We start from the raw sequence: 19,695 nt of genomic DNA, 5'->3' as shown, positions 1-19,695 counted from the left end.
AAACCTTTACCCGTATTCCTTGGAGGTTATGTTTTTTGGTAGTGTTTGCATGCATATTATTGTGTCTGTAAACATGATTGGTTGAAAAGTTTTGAATGAATTCTTGTGAAACGTTGTAGGGGTGTAGAGAGGGGTCATACTAACGATCCATTAAAATTTGGCTCTCATCCACCAGGGTCCACTTAATGATTTCTTGATTAAACAATGAGAAAAATCCTCATGACTTCGAAATTATGATTCTTACAAATGTCATGTGTATTGTCAGCATATAGAAAATGCATTAAAAGTGTGTTTAAAAGATGACAAAAAGATTCTATATACGAGTAGATAGATTATAAATTCCCTTAAAAGTAAATTCTGCCCAAAGATTGAGCTGCTTTGGTGGACGTTTGCACTTTGGTGCTTCTTGTCTTCCTCTGGGACCGGTGATGCTCAGCGTTGCCTCAAACATAATAGAAAGCAAATGCTTTCTGATTTAATCAGAACCTAAATTTCTTGACCTAATAATTTTGAATTTTGCCAAATTCCTCCACTCTTACGCGTCTCATTTAGAAATAAAAGTGTTTATTACACTGAGAGGTTTTCCTGATCCCTCTCGTTTCTCTCCGCAGGCTCAACACGAAAAGTCAAATCTCTCCGCGACGCCTCAGCCAAAATGTCCAAGTCAGACCCCCAAACGATGGCAACCATTTCCGTCACAGACACTCCTGACGACATCGCTCTCAAGATCCGACGAGCCGTCACAGACTTCACCTCTGAAGTTACTTTTGACCCGGAGACGCGTCCTGGTGTTTCCAACCTGGTAAACATTCACGCTGCCGTGGCGATGATAAGCGTGCAGGAGGCTGTGTCTCAGGCGAGAGGATTGGACACCGGAGCCTACAAGAAGCTTGTAAGTGAGGCTGTGATCCAGAGGTTGACGCCCATCAGAGAGGAAATCGAGAGGCTGAGGTCGGACCGGGCTTACGTGGAGCGAGTGCTGGCTCAGGGAACGTGCAGGGCGCGGGAACTTGCTGCACCTGTGCTCGCAGAGGTCCGACAGAGAGTGGGCTTCTGCTGAGAGACAAGAAAATGACCCCACATTTATACTGTGAGCCTCTCGGTAAATTACTGCTGCTGGTGGAAAAAGACTCAGCAGAGTGATGCTGGTCAGACTTTACAAGGGTGACTTCTTATTTTGCTCCGTGTATGTCCTCAGTGAAATCAAAGTGGAAGCTCGTCTTTCGATGCAGTTGTTGCATCTTATTTGCTTTTGCTCATGTTTTACATAATCATTCGCAGCCTGTTTATTGGCCTTCTGATTCAGGCTGAATGGGTTTCCTCACAAGCCATCGTTTTATTTTTGTCATTCTTATTATTATTTTTAGAACATTTTATCTTCTTGTTTCGAGCCTGTCCAAATAAAGATTTAAAAGTTGTGAAAAATGCTTCTCATTTAAACCGTCTTCACTTACAAAAGTGAGCCAAGTGTGCTTTCACAATTAACCTCCTAGGACCTGGCGTCCACATATGTGGACATCACATTTTGGGTTATTTAGACCAAAATACTCAATTTTGCTCTACAAGGGCCTGATATCCACTTACGAGGACATTATACTGCTACTGTTCTATGGAAATTTTAAACGAATATCCTCATATGTGGCTCTGATTTTTCATAAAAACAAAAATAAGGTAAAAAAAAAAAATCTGGTAATTCTTTGTTTTTACATTCATCGGGCCCCAATATGCCCAAATATCAAAGAAATTAAAAATGCATGCCGTGGAAGAGTTCGGGTCTTAGGAGGTTAAAGCTGCAGGATTAAATACTTAAAAAATAAACAGTGACATAATAAAAGGATCCATTCTAGGTTCAACATGTGGAAGAGGTCCTGCTTCCTGACATTGAAAAGTTCTGTGTTTAGTTGGGAGAAAAAAGCTGAGTGAAAAAGATTTTTGAAATGTAAATATATTTGTCAGTATCATTTAAACATTTGCAGCTCAGCCGTTGTTTGTTCTTTTGCCCTGGGTGTCTTATTGACAGTTGTTTGTGCATGTGTGTTTCAAGATGCAATGTGATTGAACAAAATGAATGAATCTATTGTAACATTCCTTTTTGATTAGCAGCCACATGTAACGTGCACGTAATTACACATTCCCCACGCACACACACTTGTTTGAAGTCCCTTTATTCATTCATTTATTTCTTTTCTGCACTTTCCCATAAAGTGTCTGCTTACACAAACAAACACTGAGTTAGTCACTCAGGTTTTACACGCGGTCCGTTAAACGCATTTATCCAGTTTACTGTTAACGAGGCTGTCCAATAGGAGGAACCGTTATAGTCTTGTAATACTTCAGCAGGGGTGTGAGATGTACCTTGAATATTTCAGTAGGAGCAGTGACTTTAAACATTTTCGCCCCACGTCTCTCCCTTCTTTTCTTTCTTCTGTTTTCTTTCCCGTGCTCCCTCTGCTTTTATTTCTCCTCTTTCCTGTTTTCTCTTCTGTCTACGAGTGGTTATTTCATCAATTCTGCTCACTCCCGCTGTTATTATTCCTTCTTCCTACATTATACCCACTATTTTATTTTATTTTCTACTCTCTGTAATCAGCTTTCTGTTCTTCTGCAGGGGCATCCCCGGGGCCTGCACAAACACACACACGCACATTATGAAGCTGGACTGCGCTGTCGTTTTTCCATCCCGGTGTTTACCTGGGAACAGACCACATCCCTGCATGGTTTACTTCCCTTTTGCTGCCCCCCCCATGTTGGCATAAGGAGCTGATGGAATATAAATAATATATAGGCTGCATTTATACGGAGGAGCGGGCTGTAAATCCCGGCGACCTGCTATGGGACCGCAGCACTGTGACAAATACCTGTTTTTGTTTCAGAAGACACGGCGGCAGTGATATAGTTGCGCTGTAATAAGTAGTGCGTTTCAATGTGAAGGCGACACAGCAGCTCACCCGTTTTATGCGTGGGGGGTAAAAACTTTAACAGAGTCGTAGTAAATGCGCCTTTCTTTCTTTCTTTCTTGAAGAAATCACCGTAAATCGACCGGGATCCACGTGTCGCGTGGAAACAGCCACAGACCTGAAGAATATAAAAAACGAGACATTTTTACTGATGTTGACCTAACAGGGTGTCCACGCAGTGAGCAAAAGAGGAAGCTGGTAAACCTTAAACCTCGGACATTATTGCCTCCCCCCCCCCTCTTAAATTAAATATGTTGCTCAGTGTTGTGTGCTGACACGTGATTAATTACCAAATAAAACACGTGACACTGTTTCTCTTGCGCTTTTACCCAACGCGAGGGCAATTAATTTAGCATGCAGGCTTAATGTTACACGTTTTGATTCTAATTTGATGAAAATTTGGATATACGCATGCGCTGTTCAACAAAGTTTAAAAGCGTGTACCTGAGAGAGGCAGAGAGAGCTATTAGAGCTTTGGGCTAATTGTTGGAAGAGAGGATAAAGTGTGAGAGTCCAAATGTGCGTGTACGCATGTGCGTGCGCGCGCTAGCGACTACAATTGTGTTTTTTTGACTTTCTGCTGATCGTGGCTACACCGCCTCTTCTGTAAAGGCTTCAAATTATTTAAAAAACTTTTTTAAATTTAAAAACAGAACAGAGAATTTGTCCCGATGCTATTAATTTTATTTAGCTGCTGATTAAAGTATTTTATCTATGAAGGTATGAAACTATAATAACACACACCGCTCCATTCACTATTCACATAGCCTCGTTCACTCAGGCTATGTTTTTGCCATTCATAAGTGCTTTATATCTTACAATCATACTCCGTTGGATGCATCGAAGAGCAACTTGGGGTTAATATTTGACATGCAGACTGTATGCCAAATATCCACCAAGCCTGTGATTAGTAGATGACCTTCTTTACCTCCCGAGCTGCCCCCCCCCCCACAATTTATATAATCGGCATTAGCATCACACTGGGGAAGTATTCCGCTTCACCAGATACATTCAGATTATGGACTTTTTACATTGAACATTACTGTAAATGAGCCCCCGAATTTTTTAACTTTTTAAAAATTTTCAACTAGTGTCCAGTTTTAATTATGACCTATATATCTTTATCAAAATACACTAAAGGCCAAGGCTGTGGGACCTAGAGGTGCTGGGGGTCGAAAAAGGCAGACCTCGTAAATAAATAAAGGTTTAAACACTTAGTGCTAATTGTGTCATTTTTGGAATTGTCTTAAATTAGTTACACTCCCCCTCCGCCCCTGACAAAATGACGTTACATACTAGTGAGAGGTAGAAGTGGTGGATTAAAATGTCTGTGAGTTAAATGTCCTCACAGATATCACAGATACACTTCGGAACAGCAAGTCACATTTGGACCATTATGACCTGCACCCAGATGAAGGTAACGCTTTGGTTTATTATGATGCGCAGTTTGACTTTATAATTATTCAGTAATTTCACAGTCCTGTCTTTGTTGCAGAAGGGTAGGCTACTTCACAATCCGTATAAATTTTGCATTAGGGCCGAGTATGAAAATATCCATATTTGGAAAGGTTCTGGTCAGCTATGCCAAAATATGTTATTTTATATATATGTATATCATGACTTGTAGCTGACCGACTTGTATACTGCTGTTTGTGCCTGACTTGTGTGTACGCGCGCACGCACGCGCGCACTTGAGCATCTTCAGCTTCAAGTCTTTAGCTCTGCTAAAGACAATCACCAAAATTAACTACTGGGTGATTTCGTCATGTAGCTTATCCAGAGTGTAATGGTTTGCATATATTCGCCTTAAAAACGGAAGGTTTCCGGGACACAATTCCCTCTGGGGTTGTGCAGGGCATCCGGATCGTGCCAAAAACTGATTTCCGGTTTTCATTATTAAAAACAAAAACTTGTCAAACCTATGTCATTAATGATATAAATTAATTTTAAGCCAGAAACGACATTTCAGTTAGAGGGCAGAAACTGAAATCGGCTTTTGGTAAAATGCCTAGATCCTCCGTGATCCAGGCAAAGGAGCGTCGCTGACATTAAAAAAGGATTTCTTTAGAGTGGTCTGGCCAAAAGTGCAGCAGAAATTGCGACATTTATCCCATAATAGTTCTATAAAGATATTTTATTAAGTATCCAAAAATGACTGGATTGTTTCTAATATAGGTACAGTAACACAGAGTCATAAATGTGCTTGTATTTCTTTATTTTACATATAACAATATAATAATATTGACTATGTACCAACATAAGCAAATACATTTCACATAAAGAAAAAACAATAAAATTCGCAGTCAATTTTTGGCAGATGATCACTCTTTGGACAAAAAAAGGAAAAATTAAATTAAAAAAAATCTGCAAAAAAAAGTCCGCGTGTGTGTGTGTGTGTGTGTGTGTGTGTGTGTGTGTGTGTGTGTGTGTGTGTGTGTGAGAGAGAGAGAGAGAGAGAGAGAGAGAGAGTCGGGGGGAATTTTACAGCTCAGGCGGAAGGTGCTTACAGAATCCGAGAGTTGCTGTCAGATTGCACGCTCCATTGCTCTCTTCGTCCCTCGAGGTCAGGCGGGGTCAAACCCTTCTTTTAGTTATTGAATATTAACTGCACGTTTGACCGTTTCCGCCCACCACCCTCCACGTGTCGATCTCGCGGGGCCACGCCGGATTTAATCGAAAACCTCACTGTGGTCGACGAGGTATACCCTAACTCCGATTACTAAAGGAATCTAAAAGGGAAAAGAATTTTTAAGGAAACGGATTTATTAATACTGCCCACTCATTTCATTTATTGATTTATAAAGCACATTTAATAACAACAGGGAGTTGACCAAAGTGCTGTACAAAATAACAATTAAACAATGGCATTAACAACAACAACAGGTACGAAAATTAAAAGAAAATTAGGATAAAAGAATTGGTAACTCTCATACAGTTTCGAAAGCCAGAATAAAAAAATATGTTTTAAGATGCAATTTAAAAAGAGTAACAGTTGGGGCCTTTCTGATGTGGAGAGGTAGATCATTCCACAATTTCGGTGCCACAACCGCAAATGCCCGATCTCCTCCATCCTAGACTTATGTAAGGTAAGGAGCAGGTGATCGCTTGATCGAAGGGCTCTAGAGGGCGTATAAAGCTGCAATAGGTCAGACAAATAGTCCGGTGCCTGCCAATTAGCACTTTATAAGTCAAAAGTAAGATTTTGAATTTAATTCTAAAACGCACTGGAAGCCAATGAAGGGAAGCAAGCACCGGAGTAATATGCTGGTGTTTCTTCACACGAGTCAAAAGGCGAGCTGCAGCATTCTGTACAAGTTGGAGCCGGGCCAAGCTGGACTGACTGACACCCACACATAGTGAACTGCAGTAATCCAGCTGAGATAAAACAAACGCATGAATTGCTCGTTCCAAGTTTCTAAAGGATAAAAAAAAGATCTCCGTCGCTTGCTTCACTTTTTGGGTGAATGAGATGCCATCAGGGCTATAATTGGGATCTAAATGGCAAACAGTTGGTTTTAGTGTTTAACGAGTTTCCTCCCACGGGGGATTCAACGTCCCCCACCCCACACCAGTGCGCACACAATATTTACTTGTTTACTTTTGGAAGAATTTTACGCACAAACATTTTTCTTCTTTCTTTTACAAAACATAAAGAATAAATAAAAAGAACCCGTGATATAGAGTCACACAGACTGCCACAGTTTGTTATAATATTCTAACACAGAAGTCCGTATTCCTCTTTTATCCAAGTAATTAGTTCAAATATGTCCGCAAACGTTTTGCGCGCATATTACCATAAAGACCGTAGCGCAAGTAATGTCCTTTTAAGCCGCCACAAGTTCACATATTAGTATACCTGCTGCGTTGATCTCTGTACAGGATAATGAAACTACCCACCTCTATTTCTTTTTTGCAATGTGCTCACCGTTTTTCTTCAGTGTCCTGCGAGCCATCCTCGTGTGCGCGCAGTATTTATTTCAAGATGACAGATGCACAGCAATAACCTCTGGAAAGCTCCTTTTTCAAGAACGGCACTCTGACTTGGGGCCTGCCCGGTTCCCACAGACGCGTTTGTGTTGACTGATCACACAGGCAGCGATCATCCGCGGCTCTTCCCCACCCCTGACACTTTTCGACCCGCAGCTGATGAAAAATGTGTAAATTATTTCCCCCCGCAGGAACTGATCGTCCCCGAACTGAGCGTCAGGCCTGCAGACTGATCACGTGCAGCTCAGCAGCTCAAAACAGTCTCAACAAAGGGCCGCCGATTTTTTTAAAACAGGGATTTGATCCCAAGAAACCGATCACCTTCCCGCTGTATTATATTATAACGCTGAGCGTCATTTTTGTATCAATATTTAATTTTTAATATTTGGTTGCAAAGGTGGGGCTAGTCTTCTATAAAAGCTTTTCTACCTGCCGGTAAAAAATGTCTCTAAGCCCTGGACGCGTATGTTTCTTGCGACTCTGTTTTTCTTTTACTGACCTGCAGATCTGTTAAAAACGACCCCTCAACGAGCTGAGCAGAGCACAAGAATTTCACTTGCTAATCGTCTCGTTCCGTTTGCTGTGTCCTGAGCGCACAGCTCTGAGATCAGCCCACCTGTCCTGCTGAAGCTCTGTTCCGGTTCCTCAGCTGTCGGGCTGACACAATGGAGCTGTAATTGAGCTTTTCCTGCAACGACTTTTAATGATGGAATCAGGTTCAAGCACTTTGTGAAAGTGTAAAATATCAGAATAATATTTTGTGGTGGTCTCCGTGAGGCCGAAGGCCTCGCCTCGGCCTCTGCAGTTCCAAAGCTGATGATCAACAGTCAGATTAGGACTTAAAGTGAAGTTGCAGGATCTGGGTATCAAAGACTAAAATAGGTGTGTTGCTGAGGTCTTTTTTTATTTTTTATTTTTTATATATTATTAAGCCCATAAAGTTTGAACTGATAATGATCTGATTGGTGTATTTACATGAGGCCCTGCCTTTAATGTCGATAAAAGCACAGTAAAAACACATATGTGTCTCCATATGATTCATTATGGAGTAAGTTCGTTAGGCTGTTGAAGTCGGAGAGATGGCTCCTTTTCCCGGACGCGCTCCTTCCTGCTGCTGCCATTGGACAAAACACTTTGTCTAGCTCTGTGTTCTTACTTCTCATTGGACACGCGGCTTTGCCAGAGCGCAGGAGAGCCGCCCTCTGCGCCTTTGAGAGAGAGAAAAAAAGACTCCTCCAGAAGTGATTATCAATCAGAGAGAAGTGAGGGGGACAGAGAGAGAAAAAGACACGGAGTGGAAGCACGGAGAAACGCGTGAAGCAGCACACCGCATCAAAAACACCGAGTCCTGCCGCGCTGCCAGGATGACACAGTCCTCCAAAAGTTTGTCGCTGCGTTTCTAGTCACAGTTGGGATTACTTTGGACACTTGGTGAGTTTGCGATCCGCTGTAAACACTGACGTGTGCATTTTTTCTTCTTCTTCTTTTTATTTTTTTGATTGTTTTGCTTCGCTGCGTTGGACGGACGGAGTGGGTTTTTCGCCGCTTCCCCCCACTTAGGGTGGATTTTGTGAGAAATGAGTGAAAGGAGGCGATCTGCCGCAGCTCTGAGCTCTAGAGCCCACGCTTTTTCCGTGGAAGCCCTGATCGGCTCCAACAAGAAGAGGAAGCTCCGGGGCTGGGAGGAGAAGGAGCTGGAGTTGTCCATGGAGAGCCTCGCCACGGACGGAGAGGATCCGGCGCACTGTCTGGATATGGATCCCGGTCAGTGCGCAGACACGCACAACATCGCTCAAATGTCACTGCAGAGCACCGCAAATCCACAAGTCCCGAGTCAAAACGTGGCTCTGTGTTCAATGACCCAACCCCGTGCAGAGCACACAGAGTCCACGCTCCACATTGTTCAGATCTTTACATTAAACAGACTGAGATGCAAGCCTGTGGAGTTATGCGTTTTGGTCTACAGGGATATTGTCTCATATATTCAGCATATGCGTTGATTTTCATCAGTAACAACAATAATAATAATAATGTTAGGACTTAGTTGATATTTGGTAGGTTTTTTGTGGGTTGGCCAAGTTTTGACTCTGGACTGGCGGATTACAATGTGAAGCTGCACCAGAAACACATAAAACACATTTGAATCAGCTGTTTGCTCCTTGAGCCATTTTAGCCCAGCAATAATCTGCTTGAACTGCAGGGAGGCCTCAGTTTACTGCAGGAAGGTGCACTGGTTGAAACTAACCACTCAGTCTAACACGTTTCATCCTCGAAGAGGAGCAGCCTTTAAATAGTCACAATTACACTGTCCTCTGATGAGAGTTTAAAAAATAAGTTTCTATGGAGAATTGCATTTTGCGCTTAAGGCGCACAAATTCGCAGAGCAGCCCGTCCATTCTCCATTCACGAGTGCGCACAGAGAACGCTTAAAGAAAAAGAAAGAAATCAAATGTTGTCACGTCATCTGCTTAAAACGGGTAAGCGCTTTAAATGTGTTGTATGAAACTAACAGTCACACAAGATGATTATGAAATATTTGAGTTCATAACTGCACTCAAGTAGTGGAAAGGCGGGTTGTGTAAAAGCAAAGGAAAACTAAATAATAATAATAACAATAACAACGGAGTGAAATAAATATCACAGTTTAGAAAGCGTGGCAAAAAATAATTATATTTTATTGTAAGTAGTTTTATACGTATCCTTAAAACAAGCATGCGCGATGAAGCAATTAAAAAAAATAAGTTTATATAGTTTGTTCTTTTTTTATTTTAATTTTTAAATCATAGCTTTTTTGCAGCTCAAAACAAACTTCATTGTAAGTTTTTTGCGCCAAGTCAGCATTTCTATATTTTCATTGCGCAATATAATTATTTTAAATAAAACATAATCTGTTTTGTCTCAGCAATCTTAAGGCGTAATGCGTGGAGATTAAGTAACCCTGCAAAATAACCCTGACTGTTTTTTTTGTTTGTTTTTTGTTTTAAATACCTTGAGGCTTCCCTTTGAGTTCACAATGTTCGTTTTTCGCTTCACGGGTTTCAGCTGCAATTCAGTTTAGTTTTATCTTTAAAATCATTCACGAAAAAAGATTTTTGTTAAGTCGGTCACTTGAAAAGTAAAATTAATATAGAGGACTAAATGAGCCGTGTAGATAATGTGCGCTATGCACATGTGAATTCACATTAGTTCGCCGCGTGGGCCTGTGTGAATCAAGTTCTATCATAACCGCATCACTGCTCATTAAATGTTTGTATGAATGCGCAGAAAGGTAGAAGCTGAGCTTTGAGCCTTGAGCTAGCTCAGACGGTCTCAGGCCAACACTACCTCGCCGCCTGCAGCAGTCTGACCTTTGGGGTCGCACGGCTACTCTCCGGTCTTCAAACGGATCCAAACGCAAACCTTAAAGAGTAAAAGCAATAATAATAAAAATAACAAAAGCGAATAAACAAAACCAAACTATAGTTTTCTCGAGGGTTTGCCTCCCAGGAGCTTTCTTGGGAAGTTTGTTGTTATTGAAGGCCGTCCGTGGTGAAATGAGGAAGGTGGAACTAAACGCTGATTACAAGCAGCTCGTTTCTGTATGTGTTTGAAAGGGTAAACGCATCAAGAAAAAATAAAGCTTGATAGTCACTGAAAAAAAACCTTCAAGTCATTTACTAAAATGTTGTTTTTGGCTGCAGCGGGGAGCAGAAAGGTCTCTAAGTTCATCTCCTCATAGTTTTTGTATAGTTTCAGAATTTGTGGCTGAGTGGACCAGTTCCTGGTCCCTCTGTCCCGCTCATTAGCAGGCGGATTCCTGGCAGGTTCCGCGGGCCCTGCTTGAGTCCGAAAGCCTCCACTTTGGCGCGTCGGGCGGAGGTGACCGAGAACAGCGAGTCTCTGTGGTCAGATTATGTGGTTTAGAGGAATCCTTAACGGAGTGATTTTATTTTTACTCAACTCCAGGCGATGCTGGAAGCCGGCTGGTCGTATAACACGTTTATTAGCCTCAAAGACAAGGGCAGGACTGAGACAAGCACAGAACTGAACCAGGCTCGGATTTAACAGCCTGCCTGGAAGAGCTCAGCAGCTCAGTTAGCTCTGAAAAAACGTTGTTTTGTTAGACCTCACAGAACTACTTCCACCACACACTCATAATATTTATCCATTAAAACATCGATTAACAAGTTAAACTACATCTACTGTGAATTCAGAATTATGCGATTTGTATGGCGGTAATTTATAATAATTACTTTTTAATACGCAGAACTGAAGCCATGCAACAAACTGACATTTTGCTAAAAATCGGGTATTTATAACCTATTAAGGTCAATGTAAAATTATATATTAATGTCACTACACCGCTCCTTCTGTTTGCCATTTCTCCAAAAGCTCCCTCTCTGTGTAAGCATGCAAGCTGATAGAGAGAGATGGGCTTGAAGTTTGCTTACTTCCAGTCTGCATCAGTGTAGGAAACAGGTGCTCTCACGGTGTGGATGGTGTTACTCACTGGTTTCATGCTGGGCAAACCGCCGCTGTCCACTTCAGATGGCGTTTTTCCAGTTTTGCAACCTAAGACATGACATCTTTTATCAGTGCACCCCAACATCAAACGGATATTTGCAGATCATTTCAAAGGGATATATTTGGCATGTATTTTCAATTTTTTAAAAAGTTGCATGATTTGTAATATTACCTACTTGTGGAATTGTTTTGAAGTGTTGCAGCCCAAATCAGGTTAAAAAGGTCAGTACTGTTCATTAGAAGGAAATTAATAAGACATCTATACTCGATAATTTAAACCAGTATTTTACACTGATGATATAGATCCGATCTTGAAGTTTTAATTGGTGATAAAATAAATTCAAATAACAATAATCTACTTCCTCATTACTTCCAGCATTTTCCTTATTAACATATTAATAACTATCTATTTACAGTTCAACCCCGCTTGAGTTCTGCTGACAGTGTAGTGACAAAATGTGAACTGCAACACAAGAGACCACTGTAATGTACAGCACAGACGATTCAGTTCTGGCCAATTAGTGGCTTAGCATCAGTGTTAGTCTCAATTTAATAAGGTCTGGCATGAGCTTAAAGAACCACAAGATGCTGGCCCCATGTGATATTCTGTTTGTGTGTGTGTGTGTGTGTGTGTGTGTGTGTGTGTGTGTGTGTGTGTGTGTGTGTGTGTGTGTGTGTGTGTGTGTGTGTGTAGCTAACCACAGCAGATGTCATGACAGAATTCTGCTGAGTGGGCAAATTTTTGTCTGTCAATAAATGTCAGTTTTTATTTGTTCAGCATAAAGTGGGAACTTAAGCTCTGAAACAAAAACCCAGGTCTTATAATCTTGGCGCTGTGCGACTCTGGACTAAAGGTTTTATGCTGTGTTTCCTGTTTTGCTCGATTTTGACACATTTGCTCTGAGTTCTTAAACTGTGACCTGACCTCAGACGTGCCATTTAAATCTACACATGGACATAACGCACACATTGAGCTCTACCTGCTGCTAGGTATGTTTGCCTGTTTGTCATTTAGGTTTAGAGCTCTGCGTTCGTGTGTGTGTGCAGCCGCCGAGTGGCAGAGGACAGGTCCTTCAGCCTAGTGTCAGGGCGGCCCGGCTCCAGCTTGGTCCTTTGGTTCGCCCCCTCTGCATCTTGAAGACATTCATACCAAAATTATCTCATTTAATCGAGCTGCTCATGCTGTCTGGAATGCATCTGTTTCCTCTGAGCGCCTCTGCTTCACACACCATCAACTAGCTTGAGATGCCAATAGTGGATTGCACAGGGTAGCTTTTCAGCCCATGTTTACTGCAAATATTCCGATCGAGCTTAATTTTGATGGCACAGAAGTTCGCATTCTTTATTTGTTTGGAACCTCGTTACTGTTAGAGTGAACTAGCAAATGTGTTTAGATTATTAGAAGACCCCAATTCAACACTGAAACCTGACAAATGATATTCTTGTAGATTTATACCCTTATTTGAGCTTCTTATTTTAATTTGGTGACAGACTTACAGTTGTGCCACACAGCTTGAAACAGAGTTAATCAAACTTCACTGCGGACATTATTGAGACTGATGGTGGTGCAAGGCTGAAAACACTCAACCCTAGGCCAAAACATTATATGAAAATTATATACCAATAAAAAAAAGAATAAAAGCAAATGTCTAAAGCAGGTTAACAATAGAAGTCTGTTTATCTTAATAAAATAAGGTGTTTAATTTTCATTGAAAGCCCTGAGTTTGCTTGATCTAACCTTACAGGCCCCTTTAAAAATTAATTAGAGCAATACAGACGTGATTTTTTCTTCATTTCACTTAAGCCCTCCATCCTGTCCTCTTCCTTTGGCACCAGGAGCATGTGTTTATAAAGTGTGAGGGGGCAGCTGAATGACTGTGTGCATGAGTGTGAACAGTTAAAGGGAATCATGTGTGACAGTCCTCACTGGCTGCAGTGACACTGGAAGGATCTCCCAAGAAGATGATAGAAAGACTTTCTCCGTCTCTCTGTGGTCACTGCACCCCTCGCCCCTTGCTCTTCCTATCTCTCCCCTTCACTCTCTTGTTTCCAGCAGGGTTGGCTCGGCCTGCGCCTCGGTGTTTTTTTCGCCTGGGACTCTGTCCAGTCTCTCAGCAGCTCTGCATTTACATAACCATATTTGTGTGCCCTTAGTCTGCCAAGTCAACCTCCTTGTCTCAGGGCCCTCAATAAATAATACATTATTAGATTCTTTTTATTTTTTACTTTCTGGGTGGTGGTGGTGGTAGTGGTGGTGGTGTTGGAAAGGGTGTAGGATATTCGGCTATAAACTATTTCTGAGAAAAGTGAAACGAGAGAAAGCATGTGGTGATCTTGTGAAGGTTTCTATCTGGATAAAGTGCAGGTTCAAAGATTTGAGCAGTGAAGTTTTTGGCAACCCAGCTGGAAAAAAAAGATGATCTTTTTTTTTTTTTTTATATTTAAGCCCTAAAGGTTGAAATTTTAAATCTAAAAGACATCACATGTGTTAAATCACATTACAGATTCAAGCAGAGAAAAGGGGGCAGAGCAACTGCTGGTTGTGTAAGTCTACATTCCTCTTTCGGTGGAAGGGATTTGGGGGTTTTACAGCGTTTTTTAAAATTAATTCTATTATTATTAAGAAAGTAGCTTTTTTAGTGTAGAATGCAAACTTAAGTAACAAGTGTTTCTGATGTAAATAACACAGCTACAGCTTGGGTGACGTATTTCAACGGAGTAAATTGAACTTCTCACAGAAAGCCACTCGAATTTCTTCGGTGTGCTTTTTATTTTGTCCGCTGTATAGTAGCCTGCTAGTTTAAAGCACACTGAAATAGGGCGACGTGAAATAAAGTGAGGTCACTCTGGTTGTTTTTTGGGGGAATTAGAAGCTCAGAAAGATGGAAAAGCTATCCTGTAGGTCTGGATTTGCTTCAAGATCGGAGCAACGTTTTATCTGGTCTAACGCTGTGACTGCGCTGATGACTTTGAACGGTCAGTCTGTAAAACTTGGTCCAGGAGGAACACTTGAGGGGAAATTTCATTTGCTAAATGTTTCCCAGTAGAATTCTTCATTGTGTGGCCCGACTTAAAATTTAATATTTTCTAAGTCGCTTTTCAAAGGCCTTTACGCAGCATTTATTCTGCTTTTGACACCGACCCAGAACTCCATGACGAGCCTGAGCCAGTAAGCCAAACGCTTCTCTCCGGCTGTAGCCGGCAGGTGATTTGGAGTCAGCCGAGAGAACCGCGCTGTACTTTCTGGCCGTGCCAAGTTTCCTGCATAAAGCTTAAAGCGCTTAATTCCACTGTTTCAGAGCTGCCTTCTCATCTTCCTCATTCCCCCCTCAGACTCAGAGGCGAGTCCCGGCTCGGACGGAGAAGGTCTAGCCGAGAGGACGTCGTGTTCTTTCGGCTCATCTGCCGATCTGGCCCCGGGCCCCTGCGACCCGTCTCCCCCGGCCTCCATGGATGAGATTCAGGTGGAGCTGCAGTGCGCGGACCTGTGGAAGCGCTTCCACGACATCGGCACGGAGATGATCATCACCAAAGCCGGCAGGTAAGGTTCATATACACCCCCTGCTCCATCCAAACTTATCACACACATCCACCCATCTTTTTTTTTTTCTTTATTTTATTTAATTAGAGGTAAGCGTATGAAAACAAGTCTCTCCCGCACAGGCCTCTCTCTCTCTCTCTCTCTCACTCTCTCTCTCTCTCTCTCTCTCTCTCTCTCTCTCTCTCTCTCTCTCTCTCTCTCTCTCACACACACACACACACACACACACACACACACACACACACACACACACACACACACACACACACACACACCTCTGCGCTCTGTCTGGAGGGTGTTAATGTGTTGCACATGCAGGCCGCAGTGCTGCGTTCAGGCCCTCGTGACGCGGCAGGTTATTCCTGATGTCGGAAAAGAAGGAGACCTGCTTCTAATTAATCTCTGTAACATGTTCCGGCTTTTTTGTGCTCTCTCGGGCCAACAGTCCAAACACGGAGCGAGAACAGAAGTTGACCTGCGGATCCTGAAGGAAGTACCTTTATCCCTGCGCCCGCAGCGCCGTGCGTTTCCGACATTTCCCCGCTCGCTCCACAACAGTCGGCATGACTAACAACACCTCTGATAATGTTTCCACTTGAAGGCAAATAGCCCCCTTTAACACTGTATCTGTTATTCCATCTAATTACACTCTGATACTCTTTACACTTCCGTAGAACAATTTGCCTCTTTAAAATGTTTTAGGTCTATTGAATCAAAATGTTTAGGAAACACTGCGAAATGTTCATGTAAAAATCTCATTCATGTTTGTATTATTATTATTATTAAAATTATTATTAAAATTATTATTATTAAAAATATTATTATTATCAATACTACTACTACTAGCAGTATTGATAATTAAAAACACTTCCATTCCCTAACTATAGTAGAAATGTATGTAGGCCTGTGGGAGAACTGCTTTTTCCTTTCTGCAACACAGCTAAAAAAATAAATTCTAAAAATATCGCACACTACATTATTATCATTATTATTTCAGTTTAACAGGTGAGTTGTATTTGTTTTACATTTAGAAGAATTATTATGAGATCTGCTTTGGTCCATCCTATTGAGCTTTTTTCTTTTCCTGTTGCAACACTTTGGAAACCTGAGTTCAAATATACCCAAAGCTGTTTCTCAGCTCTTCCTCTCTTCAGATTGAAATACGGTCTCATGTCGCCCTCCTCCCGCCGTCACACACTACACTTGGCCGTTTTTATGAATTGGGTTTAAATTGGTAATCGGCTCATAAATAGAGCAGCAATCAGTTTGCGCCGAAGCAGAGTGAAGGCGGACGCGACCGTCGCCGAACGTATTTCACGGCCTGCTCATAATAAGCTCATAAATCCAGAAGAGAAGGGAAGCAAGAAAACAGCCCTCTTTTCTCATTAGGCAGGCCCCGATTTACGACCGTTAAACGCACAGCCGAACAACGCGGCGTTTGAAGTGCAAAATGAGGAATTAAGCTGAAATGTCTCCCTCTCCATATACAAACTTTTATTTAATATGGGTGCAGTTTTTCCCTTTAAATTGGACATTTTTCATGCGGTTTGCATCACTTCCAGTCTCAGGCTTTGCAGGCTATAGTTTCCAAATATGAAGAGCTGGTTGATAATATTTAGGCATAAAATCCAAATAAATCATCGATACAGGATAAAAGGCAGTTTCAACTGTTTTAAAATAAGGTAATACACCTGCACAGTATTGTTAAAAGCCAAAGGTCAGGGGTCACTGGCTTGGCAGAATGGATAATACAATGAGGATTCTTCTCCACTTCAATAATGGAAATGATACACACAGAAAAATCAACTATATATATATATATATATATATATATATATATATATATATATATATATATATATATATATATATATATATATATAGCATAATAGCATTTTTCTTATAGATGCAAAGGGGATAATTAAAAAATATGTTCAAGAAACGTAAAAAAAATACATGTGATTTAAAATATTAAATAAATCTGGAGATAATATGTAAAGCTCAGAAGACTGTCAGCTGTACAAGGCAGAAGTTGTCCAGACTGGATTTATGGCTATTAAAGGAATAATCAGGGCTAATTGAAACTGTACACAGAAATCTGGGATCTTTGGAAAATCAAACGAAGTGAGATTCCAATGTCTTGAATAATTAGTCTACTTATCGCCTGTTTTAATGAGCATAAACATCCTAAAATGTGCCTGCGTGCTGTCTCACATCCCTGCGTCAACAATAGCCGGACTGTTCAAATGAATGAATACACACTAATGTTTCCTCATTACAGAGAGGGAAGGCTGACAGAGCAAAAGCTGAAAAAAGTTTAATTAAATATTTTTAAATCAATGTTCTTGTATTGTTATCATTATTAATATAATTGTTATTGTTGTTGTTAGTGTAATTCACCATTTAATGTGGTGGTTATGATCATTAGTGTATTTTTTTCATGCTCCTAATACGAGTGTCTGCACAGTCGGCAGTGCTGCATCATGACAAACATCAGGAGCGTTTAGGGTGACAGATGTGCATACAGCAGCATTTCTTTGTTGTGTTCTTGTTTTTGTTCCCAATTTTTCTTCCTGTCTTTTCTTTTTTTTAAACTTTTTTTGTAAATATTTAAAGCCATAAATATGTTTTATACTCCACAGTAGGAGTAAAAAAGAGACCCCCTTTTCTTAGTAGCACAGTCACTTCATCTGAAGAATGAGCTAATGAAAATCACAAAACCATTACATTTTATATAAATTTTATATATTTATAGGTGTGTGTATGCGTGTGTGTGCGTATATATGTAGTATGTTGTTATTTTGAAATAAATCGCTCTCACATCTATTACCATATGTTGCTTTTTTCCCTCTAGGAGGATGTTTCCAGCCATGCGTGTAAAGATAGCAGGTCTGGACCCTCATCAGCAGTACTACATTGCCATGGACATAGTGCCTGTGGACAACAAGAGATACAGGTACCTCCTGTTTGCACAAACATTAATGGGCGTGAAGGTTGATGTAGCCTAGTCTAGTGAGTAGCATCTAAAACAGAGGTCCTTCGCTAACGAAAGTTTATTTATGTTCCCTTCCTGTTCTACTCCCTTTCAAATGCAGAAATGGACTTCTCCCTACCCAAATGCCATTAAATCAAAAATGATTTCGTTCTTTTGGGTTTTGGTGGGAAAGTTTAATGTCCCGTGATGGTCTAAATGTTCTTTCAGATGCTTTTCACCCACGTCAAGAATTAAACTGTGGCGAAAATACTAAGTAATTGTATTTTATCAAAGCCATTAAACATGGTCGACTATGCAGATGTTATCTATCAGCAACAGAAGGGTACCTTTTGTTCGCTTCATTCTGACAGTAGCAGTCTCTTTGCCCAATAACCCTGCACGGCTAAACATGCACAGTCACATCTCTGTGTGGGAACGCACGAGCGAGCCTGCACCCTGCTGCTGCTGTAGCTGGACGCAAAACTCTACTTTCCTGGATGATTCTCAAAACGCTGGATGGAGCGTAAACATTTTGACCTAGTTGGATTGTTCTCATCTTCCTACCATTTCTCATGTTGGTGTCGTACATAACAGGATTTGGATTAAACAAAGATATTGCAGCTTTTTTCCTGCTTCACATTTTTCAAAACGGCTACTTGAGGTGTTCTTGTCGTCTTCTTGGCCGAGCAGGAAAAAGTAGTTGCTCCCATCATTTGATTAAGGAGAGCATGTGTAGGAAGAAGGCTCGCATGTGATGAATCTCTCTGGATATGCAATAAGACTGATATCCAGGCAGACAGTATTGGCCCCTGAAGTCAGAGCCAGAGAGAGGAGATTGAAATGTATTCATCATCCCACTGGCCAAGCAGCAGAGCCAGAGTCTGCCTGCAAATAGGATAACACTCAGTATTCGAGTCTAATCAGGGAAACGGGTGGAAAAAATGAGGTCAAAATGGGAAAAATGCAACGCTGCACATCTACCTGCTGCTGCCGTAGCTGACCGTCCAAGTTTTCTAGGCTGGGGTTCACCTGCACATATTCTACACAGACCACGTCTGGTTTTATTCTTATTATTGCTAATACAGGCTGGAACTTTGTCCTGAAGCAATAATAAGGCAAATAACCCATGACCTACATACTTATCTCAATCACAAAGTTTTTTTCACAGATGCTGCTATTTGTGTTTCAAGTGATTTGGCAGTGGGTTCCCCTAAGCACTAAAAGCAATCACAGCAAAGCAGACAGAAAAATCTCATTTAGCAAAGGTGAGGTGTAATAACCTGAAAGGGTAAAAATGGCAAAAATCGATGTTTTATTACTGCGACATGTCTAATCCTAAAGATAACACAAAATCCAACAATGACTTACTTTGTAGATGTTGCGTCTTCTCCCAGCACATTTGTTTCACTCGGTCTAACCATTGTTACGGAAAACTGAAAACTTAAGATCGAAACAAATGCAACCCTGTTCTAAAAAGGTTGGTGTGCTGTCATGTAATGTGAATAAAAACAGAATGCAAATCTTTATTTAAGTGAAACTAGCACCACAGCACCTATCAAATCTTTAAGATCTGAAGTTTTATACATTTTTTGGGGAAATGGGGAAAAACATGGATTAAATGATAGGTTATAGGTCCTGATTGCAGACAGGGCAGTTTAGAACCTGCACCCTTGTTTCCTGTGCTGTTGTCATATGTGCAGATTGTGGTTTGCCACTGTCTTGCTGAAATAATC

The 19,695-nt window shown here is 41.1% G+C and overlaps 2 protein-coding genes across 2 annotated transcripts in view; both read left to right on the top strand.

Annotated features, from left to right (window-relative positions):
* wars2 (tryptophanyl tRNA synthetase 2, mitochondrial) overlaps positions 1-2,236 on the top strand; it is a 31,862-nt gene extending 29,626 nt beyond the window's left edge. The window contains exon 6 of the mRNA XM_080902545.1: positions 612-2,236. Within this exon, the coding sequence (XP_080758671.1) occupies positions 612-1,060 (449 nt within the window). The 3' untranslated portion in view covers positions 1,061-2,236. The remainder of the gene's footprint in view (positions 1-611) is intronic.
* A 5,980-nt stretch (positions 2,237-8,216) lies between these two features.
* The window catches only part of tbx15 (T-box transcription factor 15), a 33,975-nt gene continuing 22,496 nt past the window's right edge, over positions 8,217-19,695 (top strand). Inside the window, exons 1-3 of the mRNA XM_080903315.1 lie at positions 8,217-8,708; positions 14,781-14,988; positions 17,843-17,944. Of these exons, the coding sequence (XP_080759441.1) occupies positions 8,522-8,708; positions 14,781-14,988; positions 17,843-17,944 (497 nt within the window). The 5' untranslated portion in view covers positions 8,217-8,521. The remainder of the gene's footprint in view (positions 8,709-14,780; positions 14,989-17,842; positions 17,945-19,695) is intronic.

The sequence above is a fragment of the Rhamphochromis sp. 'chilingali' genome (genome assembly GCF_963969265.1).
Source record: "Rhamphochromis sp. 'chilingali' genome assembly, chromosome: 14".
NCBI classification, from domain to species: Eukaryota; Metazoa; Chordata; class Actinopteri; order Cichliformes; family Cichlidae; genus Rhamphochromis; species Rhamphochromis sp. 'chilingali'.
This window is presented reverse-complemented; position numbering and strand designations above follow the sequence as displayed.